Below are 27,004 nucleotides of genomic sequence, written 5' to 3'. Positions count from 1 at the left end.
CTCATTCCTGTCTGAAAGCTTAACGGTGGGGTGCTGCTGCTCTCAGCTTCCTACAGCATCTTTCTAGGTTTTTCTCCAAGCACAAGTGTTGACAAGGAAGAAGAAGGAGGGAATCGCCATGTTTGGGTGAATTCGGTTTCTAATGGCTGGGATTTGCATCCTGCTAGACAAGAAGCTTTTCTGGAGCTGCTTTAAAAGAAACAAAACCTTCCCAAGGACCCCCTTTCCTCTCTCTTTGCCTAAAATAATTTCTTAATAGCTCCTATAACACTTGGGTTCCAGAGACGAGGACATGGACATCTTTTGGGGTGGGACATTATTGATTCTACCAACAAGAAACATATTCCCCAGGGTTGTCCTTCTCTAAAGTAAAATTTAAAAAATCACGAAGTATTTTTATGAATCAAGAGAGCTGGACAAAATCTTAGACTCGGGTTCCTCTAACTTGTGATTTTTATCTGTTGGGGTTCACTCACTCCACTGTCACTAATGTAGATTAATATATTGATGTCTAGGTAGTTTTAGAGGATTTTCAAAGTCTGAGACCCAGTAGAAACAAAACAGTATCTGAGACAGGACTCAATCAATTTACAGAGTTATATTGCCAAAAATATGACTTATGTCCTGTGACACAGCCTTAGGAAGTCCTGTAAATATGTCCCCAAGGTGATTGGATTACACATTGGTTTTTTGCACTTTAGGGAGACACAGAAATTACAGGCAAAAGCATAAATCAATACATATCAGATATACATTAGTTTGTCCTGGAAAGGTCGGAAAGTTTCAAGCAGGGGCTTCCAGGTCATAGGTGGATTCAAAGCTTTCCTGACTGGCTACTGGTTGAAAGAGTTAAGCTCTGTCTAAAGAGTTGAATTCATCATAAAGAAATGCTTGAGTCTAGAAAAGGGGGTGTGGAAGCAAAGATTCTTGTCGCATAGATGAATCCTATGGGTAGCAAGTAAAGTAGATGGTGAATGTTGCTTATCAGACCTTTAAAAAATGTCAGACTCTTTAAAAAAGACTTAGTAACGGGAGGAGATTCTCTATAGAATGCAAATTGTTTCCTGAATATTCTTACATGTCAAAGATAAAGAAATGATAAGACTTGAGATGATTAATACCCCTCATACAAAGAATAACAATTTTTTTTTTTTTTTTTTTTTTTTTTACTATCTTAGTTTCAGCCCACCAGCAATGATGATTCCCATTTAAGCAGCAAATTTACACTGGAAGGAAAGGAGGAAAGTGAGGAAGGGAACAGAAGATGAATGCTAAAAGACACATCAACAACCCACCTGACTCAGGAGAACTGAAGATCAACCACATGTGGAAACATGGACTAAATTCCTCTGGGCTGTTCCACCTGGGAGACTAGGAAGCTGGGGTATGTATACCCCTCATCCTGTCCTCACTGATTGTCAGGTGTCTCTCTTGTTCTATTTCAAGCTGCTATGACAGATTCCTTGTCACTGTGCAATTCATAAAGAACAGAAATTTATTTTCTCACACTTCTGGAGAATGAGAAATTTAAGATCAAGGCATGGGCAGGTTAAGGTCTGCTTTCTCCATTTTCAAGGTGAGTCCAGGAGTTTTGGGTCCCTCAAAGGAAGGAAGGCCATAGTTTATCATGACAGAGGAACAGAAGAGAGAGAGAGAGAGAGAGAGAGAGAGAGAGAGATCCCAGCCTTTTAATCCCTGTTTATAGTGGCATTAATGTATTCCACTAGAGGGCTCCACCCTGATGACCTAAACGCATCCCAGTAGGCCCCACATGGCAATACCATTATACTGAGAATTAACTTTACAACAGATGGATTCTGGAGGACAGTGTCAAATCATAGCACTTTCTAAGGGATATACATTCCAGGCCATTTGGCCAGCAATGCATGCAGGCAGAGTTCTCTGCCCAAGACCGTAAAGAACATAAGACATGTATACTGCCATTCTAAGTGAGCAGAGGTACAGCAAAGTGGAACGCCCTAGACTACAGATGGGGACTGCTACATTCATCCTGGCCCAGTTAACCCTTGAATAAATTGGGTGTGAAATTTGCAGATCCACTTATATTTTCTTCTGTGTGTGTCACCAGTGAGCAAGCAATTAATAAGTTGCAAATATATTTTCTCATTTTTATAGTTTTCTTAGTAACATTTTTTTCTTTAGCATGCTTTATTGGAATAATAGAGTATATCATATAAATAACTTAAACACAGTGTTAATCAACTATTTATTTTATCACTAAGGCTGGCAGTCAAAAGTAAGCTATTAGTACTTAAGTTAGAAATGCAAAAGTTCTACACAGGTTTTCAACTGCACCAGTGCTCAGTGCCCCAACCTCCACATTGTTCAGGGGTCAACAGCTCTTTCAGTCTGTAGCTGCATCTCTCTGGAACAGCATCTTGGCAGGTGGGTTGTAAGTAAAGGAATCCAGTAAATAACATCTCAAACTATGCTGCATTTGTATGATGATATGTAAAACCCACAGTATTTAGAAAGCAGCAAATGCACAAAAAGGTGTTTCCTAAATATCCCTTATCTGCCTAAAAGCAGATTCTCCAGAAGGAAACCAATTGTCAAGAAAATTCTTCCTGAGAATTTTTATATCAGGGAAGATTAACACAAAACAGGAATCAAAAATAGAAGAGACTGGGAATTGATACTTTATCCAGGCAGGTTGTTACCTGTTCTTTTGAAGATGCACTTCTATTCTCATCTATTCTCTCTAGGTTGCCTGCACTTCCCAATTCCCTCTTCCCTAGAAAGAAAATAAAATCAACTGGATCTCACTGAATTATCTGGGTAATCACCCTGCTATGATATCCTGCTGCACTTCAAATGAATTTTGTTTGCCTTTTCTCTTATTATTCTTCATTTTGTCAATTTATTTTCAGCAAACATTTAGAGGACAAATGGAACTTTTTTCCTTTCTCCCAATATCAGCAAATTCCCTTAAAATTCAGGCAGCTTACAATGCAGCAGAAAGGTTTGTGCACAGGCTACAGCACTGTGATTTGGCTTCCCTATTCAGGCATCAGTAAAATTTTGTACAGCCCTAGGCCACAGCCCACTAAAGCTGATGTAGTTGGATCCACTTCCCCTGCTATTGAGCCAGGCTGGGACATTTTTGGGTACATTAGAGAGATGAGATATAACGAGTGTAAACCCGTGTATGGTTTCATCTGGATCCAGCTGATTTCTCCATGTACAAAAGGCAATTGCTTGATACAAGATTGAGTGTCTCTTTCCTAAAGATGTTAACAGGGAGGCTTGTGTCTGCATCAGGATGATATCACCAGTCACTGATAAAATGTAAAAGAGGAAAGTGGCATTGATGGTGCATGGCAAGGACATCCTCCGTGCAGTGGTCACCCTCACTAAAAGAGGAGAACTTTGAGAAATAATACTCAACGGCAGAAAAGAGGGTAGACTATGGAGGAGCCCAAAACAAGAATAAGGTGCACTCCATTTAGTCTCCGGGTATTATAGAGACCTGTAGCTCTTGAAATGGTGGATCTGTGAGCACTGCATGCATTGAGGAAACACGGTATCAACTTAGTATATCTGAAGTAAATTGCTTGAACTTATACTGGTAAGAATAATGGCATAACGCTAACCTAATACTTACAAATACATATATATATCATCGTGTCAATAAATTTTATTTTTAACGTTTTTAGAAAACAACAATGTTAAACTCACAGAAATTTTGCAAGTATAGCTCACTTATCCCCTTCACTAACTGGAATCATACAAGAGTCTTTTGAAGACCTAAGAATCCTACCATCTAACGTTGCACTACGTGTTTCCTACAAACAAGAATATTTTCCTAAATAATCCCCACACACTAATGAAATACATTACTCCATCGGTTCCTGAAGAATATTTCAAATATTCAAAAAAAAAAAACCTGAAAAAAGGTTTCTCATAACAAAATAGTCTCCAGTAGAAACATATCTCTTCAGACAAATTTGTGCTACCATTGTCTTACCTGGGACACCTGGGGACTCTGAGCTGGTGCTGAGTTACTGAGATGAGCCAGCCCTGCAGCTGTGCCCAGCCTGCCCTGTCCCCTGCTCATTTGCATGTTCCCAGAACACATCCTCCTGCCCTGAAGACTTATTAATAGGCTGGGCACGCTTCATGCAGGAGTCAGACCCAGTCAGGACACAGCATGGACATGAGGGTCCCCGCTCAGCTCCTAGGACTCCTGCTGCTCTGGCTCTCAGGTAAGGAAGGGGAACATTAGAAGTTTACCTAAGCCAGTGAGCTCAGTATTGCCTGCCTTTTTAGGGAAGTTCTCTTACTACATGATTAATTATTTGGACATTTGTTTTTATGTTTCCAACCTCAGGTGCCAAATGTGACATCCAGATGACCCAGTCTCCATCCTCCCTGTCTGCATCTGTAGGAGACAGAGTCACCATCACTTGTCGGGCGAGTCAGGGCATTAGCAGTTATTTAGCATGGTATCAGCAGAAACCAGGGAAAGCCCCGAAGCCTCTGATCTATTACGCATCCAATTTGGAAAGTGGGGTCCCATCAAGGTTCAGCGGCAGTGGATCTGGGACAGAATTCACTCTCACCATCAGCAGCCTGCAGCCTGAAGATTTTGCAACTTATTACTGTCAACAGTATAACAGTGCCCCTCCCACAGTGTTACACACCCGAACATAAACCCCCAGGGAAGCAGATATGTGAGGCTGGACTGCCCCAGCTGCTCCTCCTGATGCCTTCATGGGCTGAGAGTGTTCCTCAGATGCAGCCACACTCTGATGGTGTTGGTAGAGGGAGACATGAAGTCACCTCTGTACCCAAATTCTTTTCTCTTTCTCAGCCCCAGCTGCACAGATATAGCAATGCCTCTCCTGAGTTAATAAAGACAGAAATCATGACACCTGAGGAGTCTAGTTTATGGCTTCGTTTGGAATTCAAATAACACAGAAGAAGCCACTATAGATATTCTAAGCAGGAATTGTCTTAATACAGAGAATTAGAGTCTAAACTACTGAAGTCTAAATAAAATGGAGAGATGAATCTCTAAATTTAATATTTTGCCTGCAAAAAAATATTTGCCATATGGGACATACAGGAAAACTCAATGGTCTTCAGTATGTTCGAAGAACAAGAGAATGTTAGCGTTTTATGAAAAAGGGAAAATATTACATATTGCTCTTTGAGAAAATTCATTGGCACGAAGAAGGGTTGGCAGCTGTCAAGCTCAGGCTGATAAGCAGTGGTGGACAAAGTGAATCCTAGAATAATATCAAGTTATCTCAGAAGTTGTGGGTAAATTTGATTTCAGGTTACAATAAGCCAGAGCAGTGAAGCTTGCAGAAAACTTTGTTATTGAAATGCCAGGGATTTAGTGAAGATCCTGCTGCTCAGCACACAGAAAGCCAATCACTAAGACAACAAGTATTACCAAGAACAGGCTTTAATCAGGTGCTGCAGGCAAGGAGATGGGACATCATTCACAAATGTATGTCCGGGAGAAACTAAAGTTAGAGGTTTATAGAGCAGGGAAGAAATGTGGGAAAACAGGAAATAGGGAGGGATAAGGAAGATAATTTGGTCAATAGGAAGCAGGAGGTCAGTTAGGCAATCATAATGGGCGAAGGATCTCACTATCCTGTTTCAGTGATATGTAAGTTTCAGCTCCTTGATGGTATCTGGAGGCCTGATGGTTGGCTTCTTGAAAAAAGAACTCAGATAAGACAAATGTAACTATCTGGAGTTTTAAGACCGGGGGAGGGGTCAATATCTATATTTATTCAAAAATCCATAAACATTGGTTCCATGGGATAATAGGGCCTATTTCAATTGCATTCTAGAAACAATATTCTGCATCCTGAGTGCCTTTCCTCCTGGTTTCTTGGCTCTGTTGGCTATGACAAGAATTATCCAATTCCTATGATTAACTTTCCCACTACGACCTTTCAAAGCCAAGGATATAGTAGTCATGAAGAAGATATTAGAAGCAGGATTCTCTGGTGCTCCCTCAGAAAAGAGAATGCACCTGCCCCTAATTATGGGCTTTCTAACCATGTGGTCCTCAATCCTGTGTGGAAGTGTAAGGGTGAGTGTGCTGATGCTGACAGCTTTCCTACAGCATCTTTCCAGATGTTTCTCCAGTCCTAACCTCTGTCCCTGTGTCTGTCTTAAGTACCAATGGAGAATATTGAGTCATTCTTTTCTGACTTCCACATCTCATGGGAGGACTTCTTATTGGGCAACTCTACAGGACAAAAGAGAGACGAAAAGGAACACTTACATAAGTTAAAATGATTTCTTCCACACTGAGGCCATAAATAAAATATATTTAAAGCCACATGTTGAAAACACATCCAGCTTTATTTTCCTCTCCATGCAAATTTACGTTTTCAAATATTTTCAAGGTTGTACAGGTTGAAAGCACAATTATTTGTCCATGGAATGATCAAACACCTTTTTAATTAAATGGAGTTAATATTTTCTTGAAAATTTGTACTCACTGAAGTAAAGGAATATATTTAAAATGTGTGAAACTATGTTAGAAATTATTGGGCTTAAATTCAACTGTGCAGTTTGGTTTGGGATGTTGTTGACTCCTCAGACCTGCCACAAGAATCTTGTGTGTCGTAATGCTCACTGCTGTTCATTGTCCTCCAATTGATATCTAGGCTGGTGGCTCAGTGCCCTTCAGAGAACCCTCAGCTGAGCCCTTCCTTGATCAGCCAGATGATTGTGAACATGAGCATCCATGAACATGAAAACAAATGTTTCCTGTTATCACCCACTGAGCTGTATATTTAACCAGTTACCAATCACTAATGCATGAAAGCTTCTTAATACAGTATTTACACCTTTACCTATATATAGACAAATATATTTTTCTTAAATTGGTGGTATAAATGTGAACATTTAGTAATGAAATTATGAAGTTATTAAGGGAAAATTAAAGTCAAAATTAAAACTAATTAGTATTTCAGTATAAAAAATTAAAATTTACTTTATGGAAAAATGTGTATATATGTATATAATATACATAGAAGTGAAAATGCATTTATTTGATAAAATATTGGCTACAAATATATATAGTATTCATATACATTTAAATAATCTTTGTTACATTCCATACAAAAATGGCACTGTGCACCACATATAGTTGATACTCTTGCTAAGAAAATTTCTTTGTATTCTTTATTTTAAAACTCTACCAAATGCTTGTCCTTACCTATAATATTTTTCCAACTAAGTAGAGTTCCCAGGTTAGGACTAGAACAAATTTTGACTAATATTGAATATTAACCATGGCATCCTATGAAAGTCTCCATTATGTTCATGCCCACAATGATGATATGCCAAATAGAGTTCTCACAACAATGGATGCTGGATGGAGTCACATCAGTGCCATTGTCAGGGAAGCCCTGGAAATGTAAAAACCATAACAGCAGGTAAACTGCAAGGATTACATCTGATGATCACATTGCCAAGAGAACAGCAACTTCATCATATTGGCTGTTGGTTTTCACAGATCATCAAGCCTCAAAACAAATGCAACAGGATGATTGCAGACAAAGCCATTCTGGATGAGCTATGACTAGATGTTTCAAAAATGAGGCATAATCAAAGAAAATGCTTTCCAACTGAATATTAATTGAAATGCCATTAGTGAGCAGGGGCTTTTAATAATGAGGATGATTCAACACTTGGACTTCAGTCAGTCACCTTTCCCAGCTTTCTCAGGGAGTATCATGAACCAATGTTGTGGAGGTCCCAGTGGGGACTCAATAATATGAGTTGCAACTAACTGAGACTTACAGGGCTACTGGCTCTTATAAATACCTAATTTGCCAAGAAGAACCCTTAACATTGTATGACACATTAGGGCTCAGACTAATAGCTGGTATCAGGTGATTCTAGTGGACCTCATGTAACATGAGGAGGGCAGTGGTTATTTTCCTACATATGAGTTTGCCTTTCTTTTCGGTTATGTTTCTGTATAAAATATTACTTGAGGATTTTCCAAGTGCTTTTATCAGTGTCAGGAAATTCGTCTATGATATGGATTTGGATCAAGCAAGCTGTTTACCTCAAAAAATAAGTGAGGCGAAGTGTAGCTCATGCTCTTGTCATGTGCACAGGTGCAGCTTTCCCTATAGACAGGGAAAAACTCATTATTAGTCAAGCGAAGTTGGCACACAAACCCTTGTGCTGTTGAATTGCTATGCTTTCAGAAGTGGTGGAGGCTCTGAAACACTCAGGGGGATTGGTGCTTTTACTCCCATAAACAGAATATTTTTATCTTGAAAATGAGCTGTAGACTCATCATTGTTATGCCAACTGAACACCTTGAAACACTTGATTTCTATTTTCTCAGGGCTGTGGTTTTCTGGTTGACGGTTCTTTTTTTTTTAGATGGAGTCTTGCTCTGCTGCCAGCCTGGAGAGCATTAGCACCATCTCGGCTCATTTCAATCTTTGCCTCCTGGGTTCAAGCTTTTCTCCTGCCTCAGCCTACCAAGTAGCTGTCACTACAGGTGTATGCCATCATACCCAGCTAATTTTTGTATTTTTAGTAGAGACATGGTTTTCCCATATGGACCAGGATGGTCTCGATCTCTTGACCTCATGATCCGCCCACCTCTGCCTCCCAAAGAGCTGGGATTACACATGTGAGCCACAGCGCTGGCCTGGTTAATGGTTCTTAATCCAAAGAGTTGACATAACAATTATTCCATTAAATTGGAAGAAATGAGATGATAAACATGTGACCATTTAGACTTAATACAATACTGGACAAATTGTCAACAAAGGGTTTTAGAGTGTGTTCTTGGGCCATAGATCGAGTCCATATAAAGCAAGAGCAAACATAATTGATTTTACATATTTTAGAGAGGAAGTACAGAAAATATGGACCCTAGGGGACCTTCTGGAATATTTGTATTTATTGTAATTTCCACTGGTAAAACTCAGAGATGATTTCAACAGTCATCAGGATGAAGTTCTAGGGATCACAGACATATGAAGCATTATCTGCTCTTGGATCCCCAGTGAGGCAAAGGGAAAATGAAACGCATAGTGGAATACGGAGGGGTAAACACCAGGGATAGCCTCCTGGTCAGCTTAAACGTCGAAAAATGTATTTATTTTTCTCTATAGCTTTATCACTGAATCAGTTGGATCTGAGAAAAGCAGTTATGTCTGGTTAGGCAGAAAGGTGTCTATTATCATAAATTAAATGGATTGAAAACATTTGGAGAAACCAGTGTGGAAGCTCAGGCAACTCCAAGTACTCCTTTTGCTATTCCTTGACCCTGCCCACCCTGTGTTTTCCACAGTGAAGGAAGACACGCTCATGTTGATAGAAATGTGGCAAGTGAAGATATTGTGATAGAAATGTGGCAAGTGCCCACAGGACTGTGCTGCCTGGCTGTGACCCAGTTCAGGAAAATGAGCACATTTGAGTGAGATCAGGCACTTTCTCTCCCTCATTTCAATCATAAACCACTGTGTAGTAACACAGCTAATGGGCATTCTTCACCACATCTGGGTCTTAGGAAGCCAAGGACATGAGGAGTAGCCTTTCCAGATGTACCATAGAAAAAGTATTGCCAGAAACTAGAGAATAAAATAAATATGAAAGAAGCTGTTGACAATAACGAAATGAGTCATTCATATATGTGTGTTAAATAATTTAATCTTTTCTATACACCCTTTCTTTAAAAAAAAAATCAAAGTGCTATTTTTAGCCACCTTTACAATTTAGACCACAAATTAAATAATAAGTAAACAAATTAATGGCTCATGAGACAAGAACATTTTTTCCTAGATGGCATTGGGCTGAACAGATTGGAGTTTCCCCACATTTTGGGGAGGACAATGTTATGTGGGTACCACGATGTTCTTTGTAAAGAAAATCTTTATGTTAGGTTGTAGCATGCTGCAGTTGGTGCTAGTAATGCCTGGAAATTCAAGTGTAGAAAGATGTGTATTTATGATAGAAAGCCACAGGATGCACTTGGGCAGAAATAACCCCTGTACGTATGAAAACAGATGAATCTGCATGAGACTGAAATGAAGATGTAATCAACACAGGCAGGGCTGCAGAGAAAGGGGTCAGGTCTCTAGCAGTTGATAGTAGAGCTGCTGTCCTTCTGGGGACAGTGGTGAGAAGAGCTGCTCTCTTTTCTGCAGGAGACAGCTTGAATGTGGAGTTTCAGGCAGCAGGAGCTCCTCCCCAGCCTGCGCTCCAAGTGCCGTTCTTGGAATTGTTCTAGTGTCTTTGCCTGGAGCCTGTTCCTTACGGCCTTTCAACAATTTGTAGGGAATTTAATATCTCTAGTAAATCCCTTTATGCGTCATGGATTTGACATTTCCAACAGAGAATATACACAGTCCATAGGGCCATCATTCACTCTCTCCTTTTTTCTTGCTAAATATAATGCTTTCCAGGTGGACCTCCAGAGGAAGCCAACGTGAACAACTACCCATGTCACCACAAATGCAAGACAAATAAGCTCGGCAAAACCACTGGGTTCTCACGTATCTGCACTGTCCCCTGGTACAAAATGGGAGAGTGTAAAATTCTTAGCTCCACCATCAGAGAGATGGCCTAGTGTGACCTCCTCAGTGTAGTAAGTCAGTATTTATAGACATTTAAACACTGACACTTTTAACACCAATATACAGGCAAAAGAAAAAAAATAAATTGGACTACATAAAAATTTAAAATGTGCATCAAAATACATAATCAATCCAGTGAAATTGCAACATGTGGAATAGAAGAAAATATTTGTAAATCATATATCCGATGGAGGTTAATAATATCTACTGTACAAACATAGGTCCTACATGTCAACAATAAAAATAAAATACCTGATTAAAAATGAGAAGAGTACATGAATAGATATTTCCCTAAAGAAGATTATTTAGAGATAATTAGATAACTAGCATAGAAAAAGATGCTCAATATTATTAATCCATAGAAAAATAAAAAGAAACCCCACTTGACACTTATTAGGAGATTTTTTTCCCCCAACAGAGACTGACCAGTCTTGATAAGAATATAGGTATTTGGAACTGCTGTGGACACTGTCGTGGTGATGTAAATGGCCCACCTTCTATAGGAAACCATGTGGTGATTCCTCAAAGAATTAAAAATAGAAATACTATATAACTCAGCCATTACACTTTTGGACACATACCCAATTAATTGAAGACATTAACTTGAGAAGATAGTAGTCTACCCATATTCAGAACCGAATTATTCATAATAGCCAAAAGGTAGAAGCAACTCACATCTTCACAAAGGAGAGAACTGGTAATCCAAATGTGGTATATGCATACAATAGAATATTATTGAGTGAAATTCTGACACATGCTACAACATGCATGAAACTAGAGGACATTACACTAAGTGAAATAACTCAGTCACAAAAATACTGAGTTATGATTTCACTTTGGTATTTGCAGAACAGTTTCCATTTAGTCATGAATCAACCCAGTCTCCTTCCCTTTCTTGCTTGTAATTTTCAGGAATAACTGTAGAATGTTCTGGAAATGTAATATTCTGAGATAGGGCAAGATTGGCCAATATAGCCTGGGTTCTGTTTCTGTCCCTACAGGAAACAGTAATTCCTTCAACACTAGTTCAGTGTGTCATGTGATCCCAAGACATAAAACCCAGGGTGGGCTGCATTCCAGGGCCCCTCAGCTGCAGTCCTTGTGGGTATGCATGGCCTAGAGTCAATCAGGCCCAGGGAGCTTTGTGCTCTCTCATGCTGACTCTCTGTAAGTAATAATTCACTTTATGTAACTGGTTGTGCATCGGTGTTCTGTCTCACTAGATTTGGGTAAGTTGGTGACCTGTGCACAGCAAACTTTCTTGGCAAAATTGGTGCAGTGAGTAGGGTTGATCTGAGAGAACTGTGGCTTATTGGTAAAGTTGGAGGAAAAATACTCTCCTGTATCTGGCCCAGGACAGAGACATCAGCCTGGGGATGCAAGGGCTGGACATGCAGATGGATGTTTAATGAAGAGAGAGGATAAATGGGACATTTGTCCTCCTCCCATTAATAAGGTTCAGCTGGCTTATGAATTGAGACAGAGAGAAAAGAATGTGGAAATAGGAATGGGGTACACAGTTCTCTAGTTGTTAGACAGTTGTATGACTGCTCATTCCTAGGGCCAGAGAGCACAGGACATGGATAATCAGATGGACCCTGAGTCACTCAAAATGAAACAAGAAAGATACTCTCAGTGGTCCCTGAAGCATCTAGGAAGGAACCAAAATCAACAAAAAGGGCCTTCACAGAAAAGGAGGCTCACTCTCTATAAAAGAGACATGGAAAAAGGCCAGGAAAGTTTTGTGCATCCCAGTTGGTGTAATTGTTTGGTTAAGCCACATTACAGACCAAATGTCTTTGTCTGAACGGCACAGTTAGGAATAGGGCCAAGGTCTCCACCAGAGGCTACTGGCCCTATTTTCCTCTCAAGGTGGAAGGTGAAAAAAAGGAATTCAGACTTCTCTGGGATTTTTATATGCTGTAATCCACCTGAAAATATTTCCAGGTCCCATCAGAAAAAATTAAACTGATGACATCAGAAGGTGTCCAGACAAATGAGGACCCCGTGATGAGTATGTGCTCACGTCCTGATCTGCATGTGGACCATTCCCTTTGGGCCATGTTGGGTGCTGGTGACCATGGTTCTCACTGCTGAGTGCAATAGAGGTACTGACATTTTGCTGCTGTGCCACAGAACATCACTGCTGCCTGAGGGGCTATCCCCACTCATAGCTAAGTATTCAAGGCATGGCAGTGGGGCATATCCACTCCTACCTGCCTCCTAAGCTTCCCAAGCCCGAGAACCTTATTCAGCAAAAGCAAGACTGCATATTCAACAGAGATTGGAACACTACTTAGTTAATTTAATAGTTGGTACAATAAGATGGAAATGTCACAAAGCCTGGTGTCACAATGGAACGACCCACTTTGGCAGACCAACGACGGACTGTTGAAGGATGAATGTCAAGGCCACCTGAACAGGAAACCGAGGAGGTATCCAAGGTATAGTTATGAGGAGATATTCCAGGTATAATTAATTGTTGTTGGTCCTGGTGGCATCCACTAATAAGAAGGAGACCCACAAGCTAGTAGGTATTTTTGGGTACTGGGGATGGTAGAAAACTTACCTGCATGTTCTTTTGGTCACATTAGTCAAAATCACGAAGAAAATTGCCATCCTTGAATGAGGCCCTTTGCAATGGTACCCTTGGAATCTGTTCAACAAGGCATGACTGAGGCACTTCTTTAAAACCTTTAGAGCCTGTTTCCTTGATGGAAATCCAGGTGTTCACTATTACTATGCATGCTGACTGAAGCCTGTGTCAACAGCAGACACCAGTTGTGCCTCTTTTGAAAGGCCACTCCTTGCTTGCTGTAGGAAACTGATAGGGTCTGAGTGTCTAAGAGCTAGAGCATCAGGCATGACACTGCTAACTTAACTACCCATTCTCACTTTGTTGCCTACAAACACAATCAATAAAGTTGGACAGGCCCAACAGATCCAAATTATTAAATGGAAATGATGCCGTCAGAATTTGCCCTAACCCAGTTCCCACAGGATCCATGTGCAAATGAATGAATGCCGTAAAAAAATGACAAGCTTCCTAGAAGGAAACAAATGACCCATAGGGGACAATTTAGCTTCTCCTTTGGCCACAATGAGCCAAAGATTCAGACACATGCCTGTGTCAGTATGGCATGGAGCCCTGATGATTGTACGAAACAGACACCAGTGGGTCCCCTGGGTGTGGCCACCATCCAGCCAGGGGATGGCGTCTTTTGACTGACACTGAACATGGACATTCTACCCAATGGGCCACACTACATGCAATGACAGTAGCCATGCAGGCTGCCCCTACACTATATTTTACTCATTTCCACTAAATCATGGGCCATTGTCAACAACCCAGTCACCTGGTCAGGAAAATAGCAACCGAGTGACTGAACTATTAAAGGATCCCCTGTGCAGGGAAAAGGACTATGGCAATAGCTTGCTTCTTGGACACTTAAATATATGTCAAACAATTAGATGCTGGGGCTATCATGGCCACTTTCGAGAGGAATTCATGTCACATTTTTGGATATTCCATGAGACTTCACTTTGATCAAGAAACAACCTCACTGCCCAATCAACATGACAATGGGCATGTTCTCATGAAACATAATGGATATTCCATGTAATTACCAACACCCAACACTGTCTGCTGTACCTGGATAAACACCTCAGGTATTCTAGAAATACAAGTAGAGGTGATCCTGATGCAGGCTCAATGGCTGCGGACAATGGGGCGTCTGAAAGATCCCCCTTTCACCTCTTTAGCTGCAGTGGTCCTCAGAGCTGCCCTGAAAGGGTTTCTTGGATGGGAGGAAGGAGACTGGGATGACAGTTCCAGAACAGCACCCTGTGCTTCCCATTCCCACCCCTGCCATTATGTCCTGCAGCATTCCTCGTGGCCCATCATCTCTTTTCCAAAACCTTTGGCATCTCACATGAGTCATAGAATCTAGCTCATAATATTTTTCTGACAAATAACTTTTCTGAATATCTTTTGTCCTCAACTATGTAACTAGTTTACTGACAAGAGAAATTATTTTATGAATGTGGCCTAGTGATGGATGAATCTGGCCTAGGATGCCCTTCATTAATATCCATGAAAAGACTCACAGTCAAGACTCATTGGGACTCAGCATCTGTGATCCTATAGAAGATGCTAAGCCACAATCCTGACACTAGATGGTAGACAAACCCCCTAATAACCCTAAGACAGAAGCCTGATCATAGAAATACTGGGAGAGCTTAGGAGTGATAATGTTTCATTATCAATAGCCCCTAAGGCTGGAATGTGGTCTCTGTGTTACCTAGAGTACCTGGGAGGAGTTGCCAGTGTCCTGAGTTATGGGAACCACCTCTGTGCTCTGTGCTCTGAGACTAGAAGCCCAGCCTTGCCTTCATGCCCGCCTTGGCTGTGTCCCCAAAGCCTACCTGCTATGGACCGAATTGTGCTTCGGAAATTCTTGTCTTGAATCTCTAACCTCCAGTATAGCTGCATGTGAAGACAAAGCATATAAGGCGGTAATTAGGGTTAAAGGAGATGATAAGAGTAGGGCCCTGATTCAATAAGATTAGTATCTTTATAAAAAAGAGACTCCATTGAGCTCTCCTCCACCCCCAACCTCCATGCATGCAATGAGGAAAGGCCATGTGAGGACATGGACAGAAGGTGGCAACTGAAAATCACAGGGAGTGTCCTTAGCAGAAAGTAGATCTTTCTGGATCTTTATCTTGGACTTCCCAGCCTTCCAAACTGTTAGAAGTAAATGTCCTTCCTTTAAGCCATGCAGCCCAGGGAATATTGGTGTGGCAGTCCCAGCAGACAATCTACTGCCCCCACCTTATCTGAGCAGGATCAGCCTCAGGAGGCATCTTGTGGACTCTGGGACCCATCTTTTCTTCTCTTCCGCCTTCTGTTCTGACTGCCTGGTGAGGAAGGGGAACTGACGCTTCATCCTCAGACAGTTTGTGTTAAACATGAACATTTCTTTGATGATGAAGTTGTTAGCCTGCTCTTTTGTTTTCTGATCAGAATTGCATCAAATTGAATGAACTGCTTGTTTCGTGTTAATATCTGGGGATCTGCATCTTTGTTCCTCACTTGGATAATAGTCAGCATGTTGTGTGGATGCCATCTCCATCCCCCACCCTGTGTCCCAAGTGAGAGGGTCACTGTCACCTGCAGGGCTGGCTGGAGTATTAACAGCATCCTAGTCTGGCACCAGCAAAAATCAGGCCTGGCTCTGAGCTCCTGCAGGCTTCTGCTGCCCTGCTGGACATGATCCCTTCCTGGGTCAAGGGCAGTGGGACTGAACAGATGTCACTCTGGCCATCAGCAACCAAGATGCCTTCAGAAGTAGGTGCTCCCTCTTCCTGTCCCCTGTCATGCACAAATCTTCCCTAGCAACGGCTCTGCACAGGAGCTGCTAAGGGTCTGAAATCTTCTGAGGGAACCAGGCTGGGGGACACCTCTGAATTCACATCCCCTCTTTGCCTCACATCCTCTTCCCACCTCCTTTATGGACACCTCTAGTGTATCTTGTGGGCATCACTGCCTGGCGCATGTCAGGATGTTTTCTCCCACCTCCTACTCTGAATTCATGATGCAAATTCATCCTCACTTCATACCTCAGCGGGCCATGTCTTGTTTCTCTTGTGTACCTGGCCCAGCACATTGCTGAACTCATGGTTCTGGCCCTACTCCATGAATCTCTGTGGAAGGATCATGGTTGGCAGGTCATGGTTACTGGAGACCAGAAAGTAAAATGTCAAATATTGAGAAGCTTGTGCATGGAGTAGACATAGACCATTGTCAACAGAGTCCCAGCAGCTGGTGAGCCATGAAAGCTGGGCAGAGATCCCACATCACCCCAGCCAGAGGGGAAGTTGGAAATGAGCCTTGGAGGGTCTTCATCCGTGACCATGCAGCCTCTGAGCCACATGTGCTGCTTTCTTTCATGGAAATGACCAGAAGAGGAGTTGTCTATGCTGAGCTCTGGAGAAAAAACTTCTCTCCATTCAGAGCCCAGACTCACTATCCATCTCCTGGGCATCTGCTGCTCTGTGATTCCACACACCCTACATCAGGTCACTCATCATCCTCAGCAACGGGCAGCTCTCTGCTCTCAGCCCAGGGGAACATGGAAGAGGGTCCTGAGCTTTATCACCCTCAGGGACTGTGGTAAGAAAGGAGCCTTCAGGTGTTGCACCTGGTGTTCATTTTCAATGTTCACGTTCAATTTATTAATGTTTAAAACTATACCTTATACTAGCAATCAGAGTTCTCTTTATATATAAACATATATCGCATATTTTTTCATAAACAGATACATAGTATAAAGAAATACAGAAGTATAACGTATTCCCCAAAATTGTCCTTTTGGAAAGTAAAATTTTTAAAAATCGCAAAGTATTTTTATGAAAAAAGAGAGCTGGACCAAATCTGAGATTCAAGTTCCTTTAAATTGTGAGCTTTAACTGTTAAAGTATGATCACTCCACTGTCTCTAATGTAGATTTATTGATGTGTAGACAGTTTTAGAGGATTTTTAAGTTTGTGACCCAGTGTAAGCAAAACAGTATCAGAGACAGGTCTCAATCAATTTACAGGTTTATTTTGCCAAAGATAAAGCTTATGGCCTGTGACACAGCCTTAGGATGTCCTGCAAATATGTGCCCAAGGTGATAGGATTACATGTTGGGTTTAAACACTTTGGAGAGACAGAGATTAAGAGGAAAGACATAAATTAGTACATATGAGATATATGTTAGTTTGTCCTGGAAAGGTGGGATGTCTTGAAGAAGGAGCTTCCAGGTCATATATGGATTCAAAGGTTTCCTGACTGCCCATTGGTTGAAAGAGTTAAGCTCTGCCTAAAGACCTGAATTTATCATAAAGAAATACTTGAGTTTAGATAAGGGAGCATGGAAGCCATGTTTCTTGTTATGTGGAAGAATCCTGTGGGTAGCAGACAAAGGAGATGGTGAATGGTGCCTATCCGATGTTTAAAAAAAAAAAAATGTTAGACTCTCTGGAAAAGACTTAGTAAGGGGAGGAGATTCTCTCAAGAATGAAAATTTCCCTGACTACAGGCAACTTTGCAGGGTCACTTCAGAATATGATGAAGAAATATTTTTGGGGTAAAATATTTAGATTTTCTTCAGGGCCTATTCTCTGTAATGTTGGAGTATGCTGCCTTATTGCTACAAAGCATCTGTTTTGTCAGTCTAAAGATCTATTGTAATGATAATGCTGGTCAGTTGTGTCTGAACTCCAAACGGAAGAGAGTATAATGAGGCATATCTAAACCCACCTACCAGTCATGCCCTAACCTAGTTTTTCTGTTTTCTTTGAAGCTATCTCTGCTACAAGAGGAGATTGTTCAGCTGGTTGGTGGCTTACAACTTATTTTTTTCTTTTAACAAACAGAGCAACAAAAAAATCCCTGCATAAATTCAATCTAAAATAGATTGGTTAAAAAAAATTAAATGCTTCCTGAATATTCCTACATGTCAAAGAGAGAGAAGTGATAAGAATAAAGATGGGAAATACTTCTCATAGAAAAGATAAACAATTTTTGTTACTATCTTAGTTCGTGTCCACCAGCAATGACGATTCCTATTTAGGCAGCAAATTTACACTGGGAGGAAGGAGGAAAGTGAGGAAGGGAATAGAAGATGAATGGTAAAAGACAAATCAACAACTCACCTGACTCAGGAGAAATGAAGATCACCCACATGTGGAAACATGGAGTAAATTCCTCTGGGCTGTTCCACCGGAGAGATGAGGAAGCTGGGGTATGTATACACCTCATCCTGTCCTCACTGATTGTGAGCTGTCCCTCTTGTTTCATTTCAAGCTGCTATAACAGATTCCTTGTCACTGTGTAATTCATAAAGAACAGAAATGGATTTTCTCACACTTCTGAGGAATGGGAAATTTAAGATCAAGGCATGGGCAGGTAAATGTCTGCTTTCTCTGTTTTCAAGATGATGCCTGGAGCATTGACTCCTTCAAAGAAAGAAAGGCCTTGTCTTAACGTTACAGATGAACAGAAGAGAGAAAAAGATTCCAGCTCAATAAGCTCTGTTTATTGTGTTATTAGTGTATTTCTCCAGAGGGTTCCACCCTCATGATCTAAACACATCCCAATAGACCCCACCTGGCAATACCATTACACTGAGATTTAGCTTTACAACAGATGGTTACTGGAGGACATAGACAAAGCATAGCACTTTTCTAAGAGATACACATTCGAGGCATCTGGCCAGCAAGGCAGGCAGGCAGATCTCTCTGCCCAAGATCATAAAGAACCTAAGACATATATACAGCCACTAGAAGTGAGCACAGGTACAACAAAGGGGAAAGCCCTAGATTACAGATGGGGACTGCTACATTCATCATGGTACAGTTAACCCTAGAATAACTTGAGTTTTAAATTTGCAGATTCACGTATATTTTCTTCTGTGTGTGTCACCTGTGAGCAAGTACTTTATAAGTAGTAAATATATTTTCTGATTTTTATGGTTGTCTTAACATTTTTTTTCTTTAGCATACTTTATTGGAAAAATAGAGTATACAATAAATATAACTAAAAAAGCAATTAATCAACTATTTTATCACTAAGGTTTCCAGTCAAAAGTAATCTATTAGTACTTAAGTTAGGGATGCAAAAGTTTACACAGGTTTTCATCTGCACCAGTGCTCAGTACCCCAACCTCCACGTTGTTCAGGGATCAACTGCCCTTTCAGTCTGTAGCTGCATCTCTCTGGAACAGCATCTTGGCAGGTGGGTTGCAAGTAAAGGAATCCAGAAAATAACATCTCAAACTATGCTGCATTCGTATGATGATTATGAAAAACCAAAGGCATTTAGAAAGGAGCAAATGCACAAAAAGACTTTTCCTAAATATCCCTTATTTGCCTAAAAGCAAATTCTTCAGAAGGATACCAATTGTCAAGAAAATTCTTCCTAAGAATTTTTATCAGTGAAGATTAACACAAAACAGGAATCAAAAATAGAAGAGACTGGAAGTTGATACTTTAACCAGGCAGCTGATTACCTGTTCTCTTGAGGATGCACCTCTATTCTCATCTATTCTCTCCAGGTTGCCTACACTTCCCAATTCCCTCTTCCCTAGAAAAGAAATAGAAACACCTGGATTTCATTGACTTATCGGGTCATCGCCCTGCGATGATGTCCCACTGCACTTTAAGTGAATTTTGTTTGCCTTTTCTCTTATTAATCTTCCTTTTGTCAGTTTATTTTCAGCAAACATTTAGAGGACAAATGGAGCTTTCTTCCTTTCTCCCAATATAACCAAGTTCTCTTGAAATTTGGGCTGCTTACAAAGCAGCAGGAAGGTTTGTGCACAGGCTACAGCACTGTGATTTGGCTCCACTAGTCAGGCATCAGTAAAATTTTGTAGAGCCCTAGGCTGAAGCCCACTGATGCTGACATTGTTGGATCCACTTCCTCTGCTACTGAGCCTGGCTGGGACATTTTTGGGCACATTAGAGATATTAGATATAATGAGTGCAAATCCCTGTCCAGTTTCATCTGGATCCAACTGATTTCTCCATGTACATGGGCAGTTGCATGATAAAAGGTTGTCTCTTTCCTAAAGATGTTAACAGGGAGGCTGGTGTCTGGGTCAAGATGATGTCCCCAGTCACTGATAAAATGTAAAAGAGGAAAGTGTCATTGATGGTGCATGGCAGGGACATACTCCGTTCAGTGGCCACCCTCATTAAGAGAGATGAACATTGGGAAATAATACTCAATGGCAGAAAAGAAGGTAGACTATGAAGGTGCCCAAAACAAGAATAAGGTGCAGCCCATTTAGTCTCTGGGTATTAAAGAGAACTGTCACTCTTGATAATGGTGAATCTGTGAGTGCTGCATGCATTGAGAAAATTCAGTGTCATCTTTGTGTATTTGTAGTAAATTGTTTGAACTTATACTGCTAAGAACAATGGAATAACACCATTACCTAATACTTACAAATATATGTAGCATCATGACAATACATTTTATTTTCAATTTTTTTTTGAAAGGAACAATGATAAATTTACAGAAAAAAATACAAGTGTATAACAAATATCCCCTTCCCTAACCAGAATCATAGGAGAGTCTTTAAAGACCTTAGAATTGTATCGTCTAAAATTTTACTATGTGCTTCCTATAAAAAAGAATATCCTCCTAAATACTCCCTATACACCAATGAAATATGTTACTTCATCTACTTTTGAGGAATATTTCAAATTGTCAAAAAAAAAATCTAAACAATGTCTCTCATAACAAAATAGTCCCCAGTAGAAACACATTCTCTGCAGACAAATTTCTGCTACCCTGATCTTACCTGGGACACCTGGAGACACTGAGTCGCTGCTGAGTTACTGACATGAGCTACCCTGCAGCTGTGCCCAGCCTGCCCCATCCCCTGCTCATTTGCATGTTCCCAGAGCACATCCTCCTGCCCTGAAGACTTATTAATAGGCTGGTCACACTTCATGTAGGAGTCAGAACCACTCAGGACACAGCATGGACATGAGGGTCCCCGCTCAGCTCCTGGGGCTCCTGCTGCTCTGGCTCCCAGGTAAGGAAGGAGAACACTAGCAGTTTACACAGCCCAGGGTTCTGAGTACTGCTTCACTATTCAGGGAAATTGTCTAACAACATGATTAATTGTGTGGACATTTGTTTTTATGTTTCCAATCTCAGGTGCCAGATGTGACATCCAGATGACCCAGTCTCCATCTTCCCTGTCTGCATCTGTAGGAGACAGAGTCACCATCACTTGCAGGGCAAGTCAGGGCATTAGCACTTATTTAAATTGGTATCAGCAGAAACCAGGAAAAGCTCCTAAGCGCCTGATCTATGCTGCATCCAGTTTGGAAAGTGGGGTCCCATCAAGGTTCAGTGGCAGTGGATCTGGGACAGAATTCACTCTCACCATCAGCAGCCTGCAGCCTGAAGATTTTGCAACTTATTACTGTCTACAGTATAACAGTGACCCTCCCACAGTGTTACACACCCGAACATAAACCCCCAGGGAAGCAGATGTATGAGGCTGGGCTGCCCCAGCTGCTCCTCCTGATGCCTCTATGGGCTGAGAGTGTTCCTCAGATGCAGCCACACTCTGATGGTGTTGGTAGATGGGGACATGAAGTAACTTCGGTGCCCTAATTCTTTTCTCTTTCTCAGCCCCAACTACACAGATATAGCAATGCCTCTCCTGATTTACTAAAGACAGAGATGATGACACCTGAGGAGTCTAGTTTATGGCTTCAGTTGGACTTTATACAACACAGAAGAAGCCACTATAGATATTCTCAGCAGGAATTGTCTTAATACAGAGAATTAGAGTAAACTACTGAAGTCTAAATAAAATGTAGAGATGAATCTCTGAATTTGTTTTTATTTGCATAGAAACATTTCCCAAATGGGACATACAGGAAAACTCAGTGGACTTCAGTATATTGGAAGAACAAAGAGAAAGGTAACATTTTATGAAAGAGGGAAAATGTTACCTACGGCTCTTTGAGAAAGTTCATTGGCACGAGGAAGAGTTGCAAACTGGCAAGCTCAGGCTGGTAAGCAGTGGTAGACAAAGTGAATCCTAGAATTAAGTCAAGTTATCTCAGAAGTTGTGGATCAATTTGATTTCAGGTTCGAGACCATCCTGGCTAACACGGTGAAACCCCGTCTCTACTAAAAAATACAAAAAACTAGCCAGGCGAGGTGGTGGGCGCCTGTAGTCCCAGCTACTAGGGAGGCTGAGGCAGGAGAATGGCGTAAAAACCCGGGAGGTGGAGCTTGCAATGAGCTGAGATCCGGCCACTGCACTCCAGCCTGGGCGACACAGCGAGACTCCGTCTCAAAAAAAAAAAAAAAAAAAAAGAAGCCAAAGCAGTGAAGTTTGCAGAGAATGTTGTTATTGAAATACCAGGGATTTGGTGTAGATCCTGCATCTCACCACACAGAAAGCCAATCACTAAGACAACAAGCATTGCCAAGGAACAGACATTAATCAGGTGCTGCAGCCGAGGACACGGGACACCATTCGCAAATGTATCTCCCTGAACTACTAAAATTAGGGGTTTACATAGCAGGGAAGAAATGTGGGAAAACAGGAATTATGGCGGGATAAGAAAGAGAATTTGGTCAACAGGAAGCAGGAGGTCAGTTAGGTAATCACAGTGGGTGAAGGGTCTGATGTCTCACTGTCCCGATTCAGTGATACGTAAATTTCAGCTCCTTGATAGTATCTGGGAGACCTGATGCTTGGTTTACTGAAAAAAGAGCTCAGGTAAGACAGATGTAACTATCTTGTGTTTTAAGACTGAGGAAGTCAATTTCCATGTTTATTCAAAAAACCATAAACATTAGTTCTGTGGGATAATAGGGCCTATTTCAATTGCGTTCTAGAAACAATATTTTTCACCTTGAGTGTCTTTCTCCTCTGATTTCTTGTCTTTGTTGGGTGTGACAGAATGACCCAATTCCTATGATTAATGTTCACACCACAGCCTTTCAAAGCCAAGGATATAGTATTCAGGAAAGTTGGTATTAGAAACAGGATTCTCTGGTGCTCCCTCAGAAAACAGATTGCATCCGCCCCTGAAGTATGGGCTATTTAACCATGTGGTCCTCAGTCCTGTCTGGAAGCTTCAGTCTGGGGTTGCTGAAGTTCTCAGCTTCCTAGAGTATCTTTCCAGGTGTTTCTCCAGTCTTCACCTTTGTCTCTGTGCCTGTCTTAGGTACCAATGGATAATATTGAATATTGAGTCTTCCTTTTCTGACTTCCAAATCTCATGGGGGGACCTCTTATTGGGCAACTCTATAGGAAATGAGAGGTAAGGAGGGATATTTACATAAGTTAAAATGATTTTCTCCCAAAAAGACCATTTAAAAAATTATATTTGAAGCCACATGTTGAAAACACATCCAGTTTTGTTTTCTTATTAATGCAAACTTACATTTGCAAATATTTTCAGCATTGTAAAGCTTGAAAACATATTTATTTGTCCATGGAATGATCAAACCCCTCTATAATTAAATGGAGTAATATTTTCTTGAAAATTTGTACTCATTGAAATAAAGGAATATATTTAAAATTTGTGAAGCTGTATTAGAAATTATTGGACGTAAATTCAACTGTGCCATTTGTTTTGGGAGGTTGATGTCTCCTGTGACCTGTCACAAGAATCTTGTGTCATGTTTAGTCACTGCTGTTCAGCATTGTCATTAAACAACTGATATCTACAGGCTGAATACAAGCTCAGTGCCCTGCAGAGGAATCACTCAGCAGAGCCCTTCCTTAATCAGCCAGATGACTGTGAACATGAGCATCCATGAACATGAAAATAAAAGTTTACTGTTATCAGCCACTGAGTTGTGTATTTAACCAGTTACCAATAATTAATGCATAAATGCTTCCAGATACAATATTTACACCTCTACCTATATAAACATATGTATTTTTTCTTAAATTGGTGGTATAAATGGAAATATTTAGTAATCAAATTATTAAGTTATTAAGAGAAAAATACAAAATTAAAACATTAGTTTTCAATAAAAAATTAAAATTTACCTTATTTATGGAAAAATGTGTGTATATATTTAAGATACATAGAAGTGAATATATATTTATTTGATAAAATTTTGGCTACAAATATGTAGAGTATTCATACTTAAGTACATTCACTCTTATATATGCAATATATACATATTTATAAAATATTATCTGAATTATATACATTTAAATAATTGTTGTTACATTCCACAAAAAAATGGTATTCTGGACAACATATAATTCATACTCTTGCTACAGAAAATTTATTTGTGGCCTTTATTTTTAAAACTTTACCAAATCGTTGTCCTTACCTAAAATATTTTTCCAATCCAGTAGAGCTCCAAGGGTAGGACTAGAGAAAATTTTGACTAATGTTAAATATTAACCATTGCATCCTATGAAAGTCTCCATTATGTTCATGCTCACAATGATGATATACCAAATAGAGTTCTCACAACAATGGATGCTGGATGGAGTCACATTAGTGCCATTGTCAAGGAAGCCCTGGAAATGTAAAAATCATAACAGTGGGTAAACTGCAAGGATTACATATGATGATCACATTGCCAAGAGAACACCAATTTAATAATATTGGCTGTTGGTTTTCATAGATCATCAGGCCTTAAAAGAAAGGCAACAGGATGATTTCAGACAAAGTCATTCTGCAAGAGCTATGACTAGAAGTTTCAAAAAAAAAAACATAATCAAGGAAAAAAAAAAAGCTTTCCAAGTGAATATTAATTGAAATGCCATTAATGAGCAGGGGCTTTTAACAATGAGGACGATTCAATACATGGACTTCAGTCAGTCACCTTTCCCAGCTTTCCCAGAGAGTCCAATGAACCAATGTCATGGAGGTCCCTGTGGGGACTCAATAATATGAGTTTCAACTAACTGAGATGTGCAGGGCTACTGGCTCTTCTTAACACCTAATTTGCCAAGAAAACGGACCCCTCCAGAACCCTTAACATTGTACCACACATCAGGGCCTGGTATCGGGTGATTTCAGTGGACCTCTTGTAACATGAGGAGGGCAGTGGTTATTTTACTATATATGAATTTGCCTTCCTTTTTGGTTACGTTTCCACATAAAATATTATTTAAGGATTTTCAAAGTGTTTTCATCAGAGTCAGGAAGTTCTTCCATAATATGGCTCTGGATCAAGCAACTTATTTAACTCAAAAAAGGTGAAGCAAAGTGTAGCTCATGCTCTTGTCATGTGCACAGGTGCAGCTTTCCCTATAGACAGGGAAAATACTATTATCAGTTGAGCAAAGCTCACACACAAACCCTAGTTCTATTGAATTGCTGTGCTGTCAGATGTGGTGGAGGCTCTGAAACACTAACTGTGTGAATGGTACTTTTACTCTCATAAACAGAATATTTATATCTTGAAAATCAGCTGTAGACTCATCATTGTTATGTCAACTGAACAGCTTGATATACTCGATTTCTGTTTTCTCAGGGCTGTGGTTTTCCAGTTGATGATTCTGAATCCAAAGAGTTGACATAGCACTTGTTTCATTAAATTGGAAGAAACGATATGATACACGTGTGACCATTTAGACTTAATACAATACTGGATAAGTTGTCAACACAGGGCATTAGGGTGTGTGCTGCAGTCATAGATCTAGCCCATATAAAGCAAGAGCAAATAGGATTGATGTTCCATATTTTAGAGAGGAAGTACAGAAAATGTGGACCCTAGGGGACCTTCCGGAATGTTTCTATTTGTTGCCATTTCCACTGGTAAAACTCAGAGAAAATTTCAACAGTCATCAGGATGAAGTTCTAGGGATCAGTCATGTGAGGCATTCCCTGCACTTGGATCTCCAGTGAGGCAAAGGGAAGATGAAACGCATAGTGGGATATGGAGGTGCAAACAGCAGAGACAGCCTCCTGGTCAGCTGTCATAACATGAGTGAGACTAGGAGACAATGAGTGAGTGAGGGCGACATGAGTGAGACTGGGAGACAATTATGCTGCACGAAAGTCACCAGCCACGAAAGAGCATATGCTATATTCCATTTATGTGCAATTCTTAAAAAGAAAGTGGAATCTATATGAACAATAAGCCAACCAAGGATTTTCTGTTCTGTGAGGTGGAAAGCAAGTTGCTTCCTGAAGAGCAGGACAAAACTTTCTGGAGTTATAGAAATGTTCTGTGTACTGATTTTGCTTACAAGAGTGTATTTATTTATAAAATCTTGTTTAACAGTACATTTAAAATCAGTTTATTTGATTGGAATCATTTTTTTCAATAAAATTGGTTAACAGTGAAGAGTGAGTAATTGCAAATCCAATTAAGTAACGTTGTCTTCACATCTTTTATTCTTGCGGTGTACTGGAAGCTACATGAGCCAAAAGTTATTTCTGGGAGATAATCTCAGCCTGACACTAAAGAACTGTGTATCTTCTGGCAATAGCTCCCTTTTCTAGGTATTTTTGGATTTTTCCAAGAATTTAAATATATTTCACAGGTTAAATCAAAATGGTAGGCTTTTAATACACATTTCTTATTTATATCAGCTAAAATTCTAAGCAATAAAAAGTGACTAAAAATTAGTAAAGAATTTAAATGCAAGGAAATATTTTTTAAGTTAGGGAAAGATACCCAACATATCTTACGGTTCATATATATTTTTTGTAAATTAAAATTACCTATCAAGAGTTCTTATAAAATCTGTAATACTTTTTACCATGTGTGTTCACTAAATGTTTAGATATACAGATGGACTCCATTTTTCTTTTTTCTTAAGTTTTTTATATTCATAACAGATGCCAGTCTTTAATTTCTTTGTTTGGTTATATCCATATTAATTTTTGGA

The 27,004-nt window shown here is 40.2% G+C and overlaps 3 gene segments (V, D, J or C); all 3 read left to right on the top strand.

Moving 5' to 3' along the window:
- Nucleotides 1-27,004, top strand: part of LOC103877257 — an 856,781-nt gene that overhangs the window by 355,989 nt on the left and 473,788 nt on the right.
- LOC116270361 lies at nt 3,996-4,689 on the top strand. The segment is given in 2 exon segments: nt 3,996-4,226; nt 4,352-4,689. Coding segments are annotated over 2 exon segments (378 nt in total).
- Nucleotides 21,065-21,659, top strand: LOC101010867. The segment is given in 2 exon segments: nt 21,065-21,196; nt 21,322-21,659. Coding segments are annotated over 2 exon segments (378 nt in total).

The sequence above is a fragment of the Papio anubis genome, chromosome 14, assembly GCF_008728515.1.
Source record: "Papio anubis isolate 15944 chromosome 14, Panubis1.0, whole genome shotgun sequence".
Classification (NCBI taxonomy): Eukaryota; Metazoa; Chordata; class Mammalia; order Primates; family Cercopithecidae; genus Papio; species Papio anubis.
The sequence above is the reverse complement of the archived record's forward strand: the minus strand, read 5'-3'. Positions and strand labels throughout refer to the sequence as shown.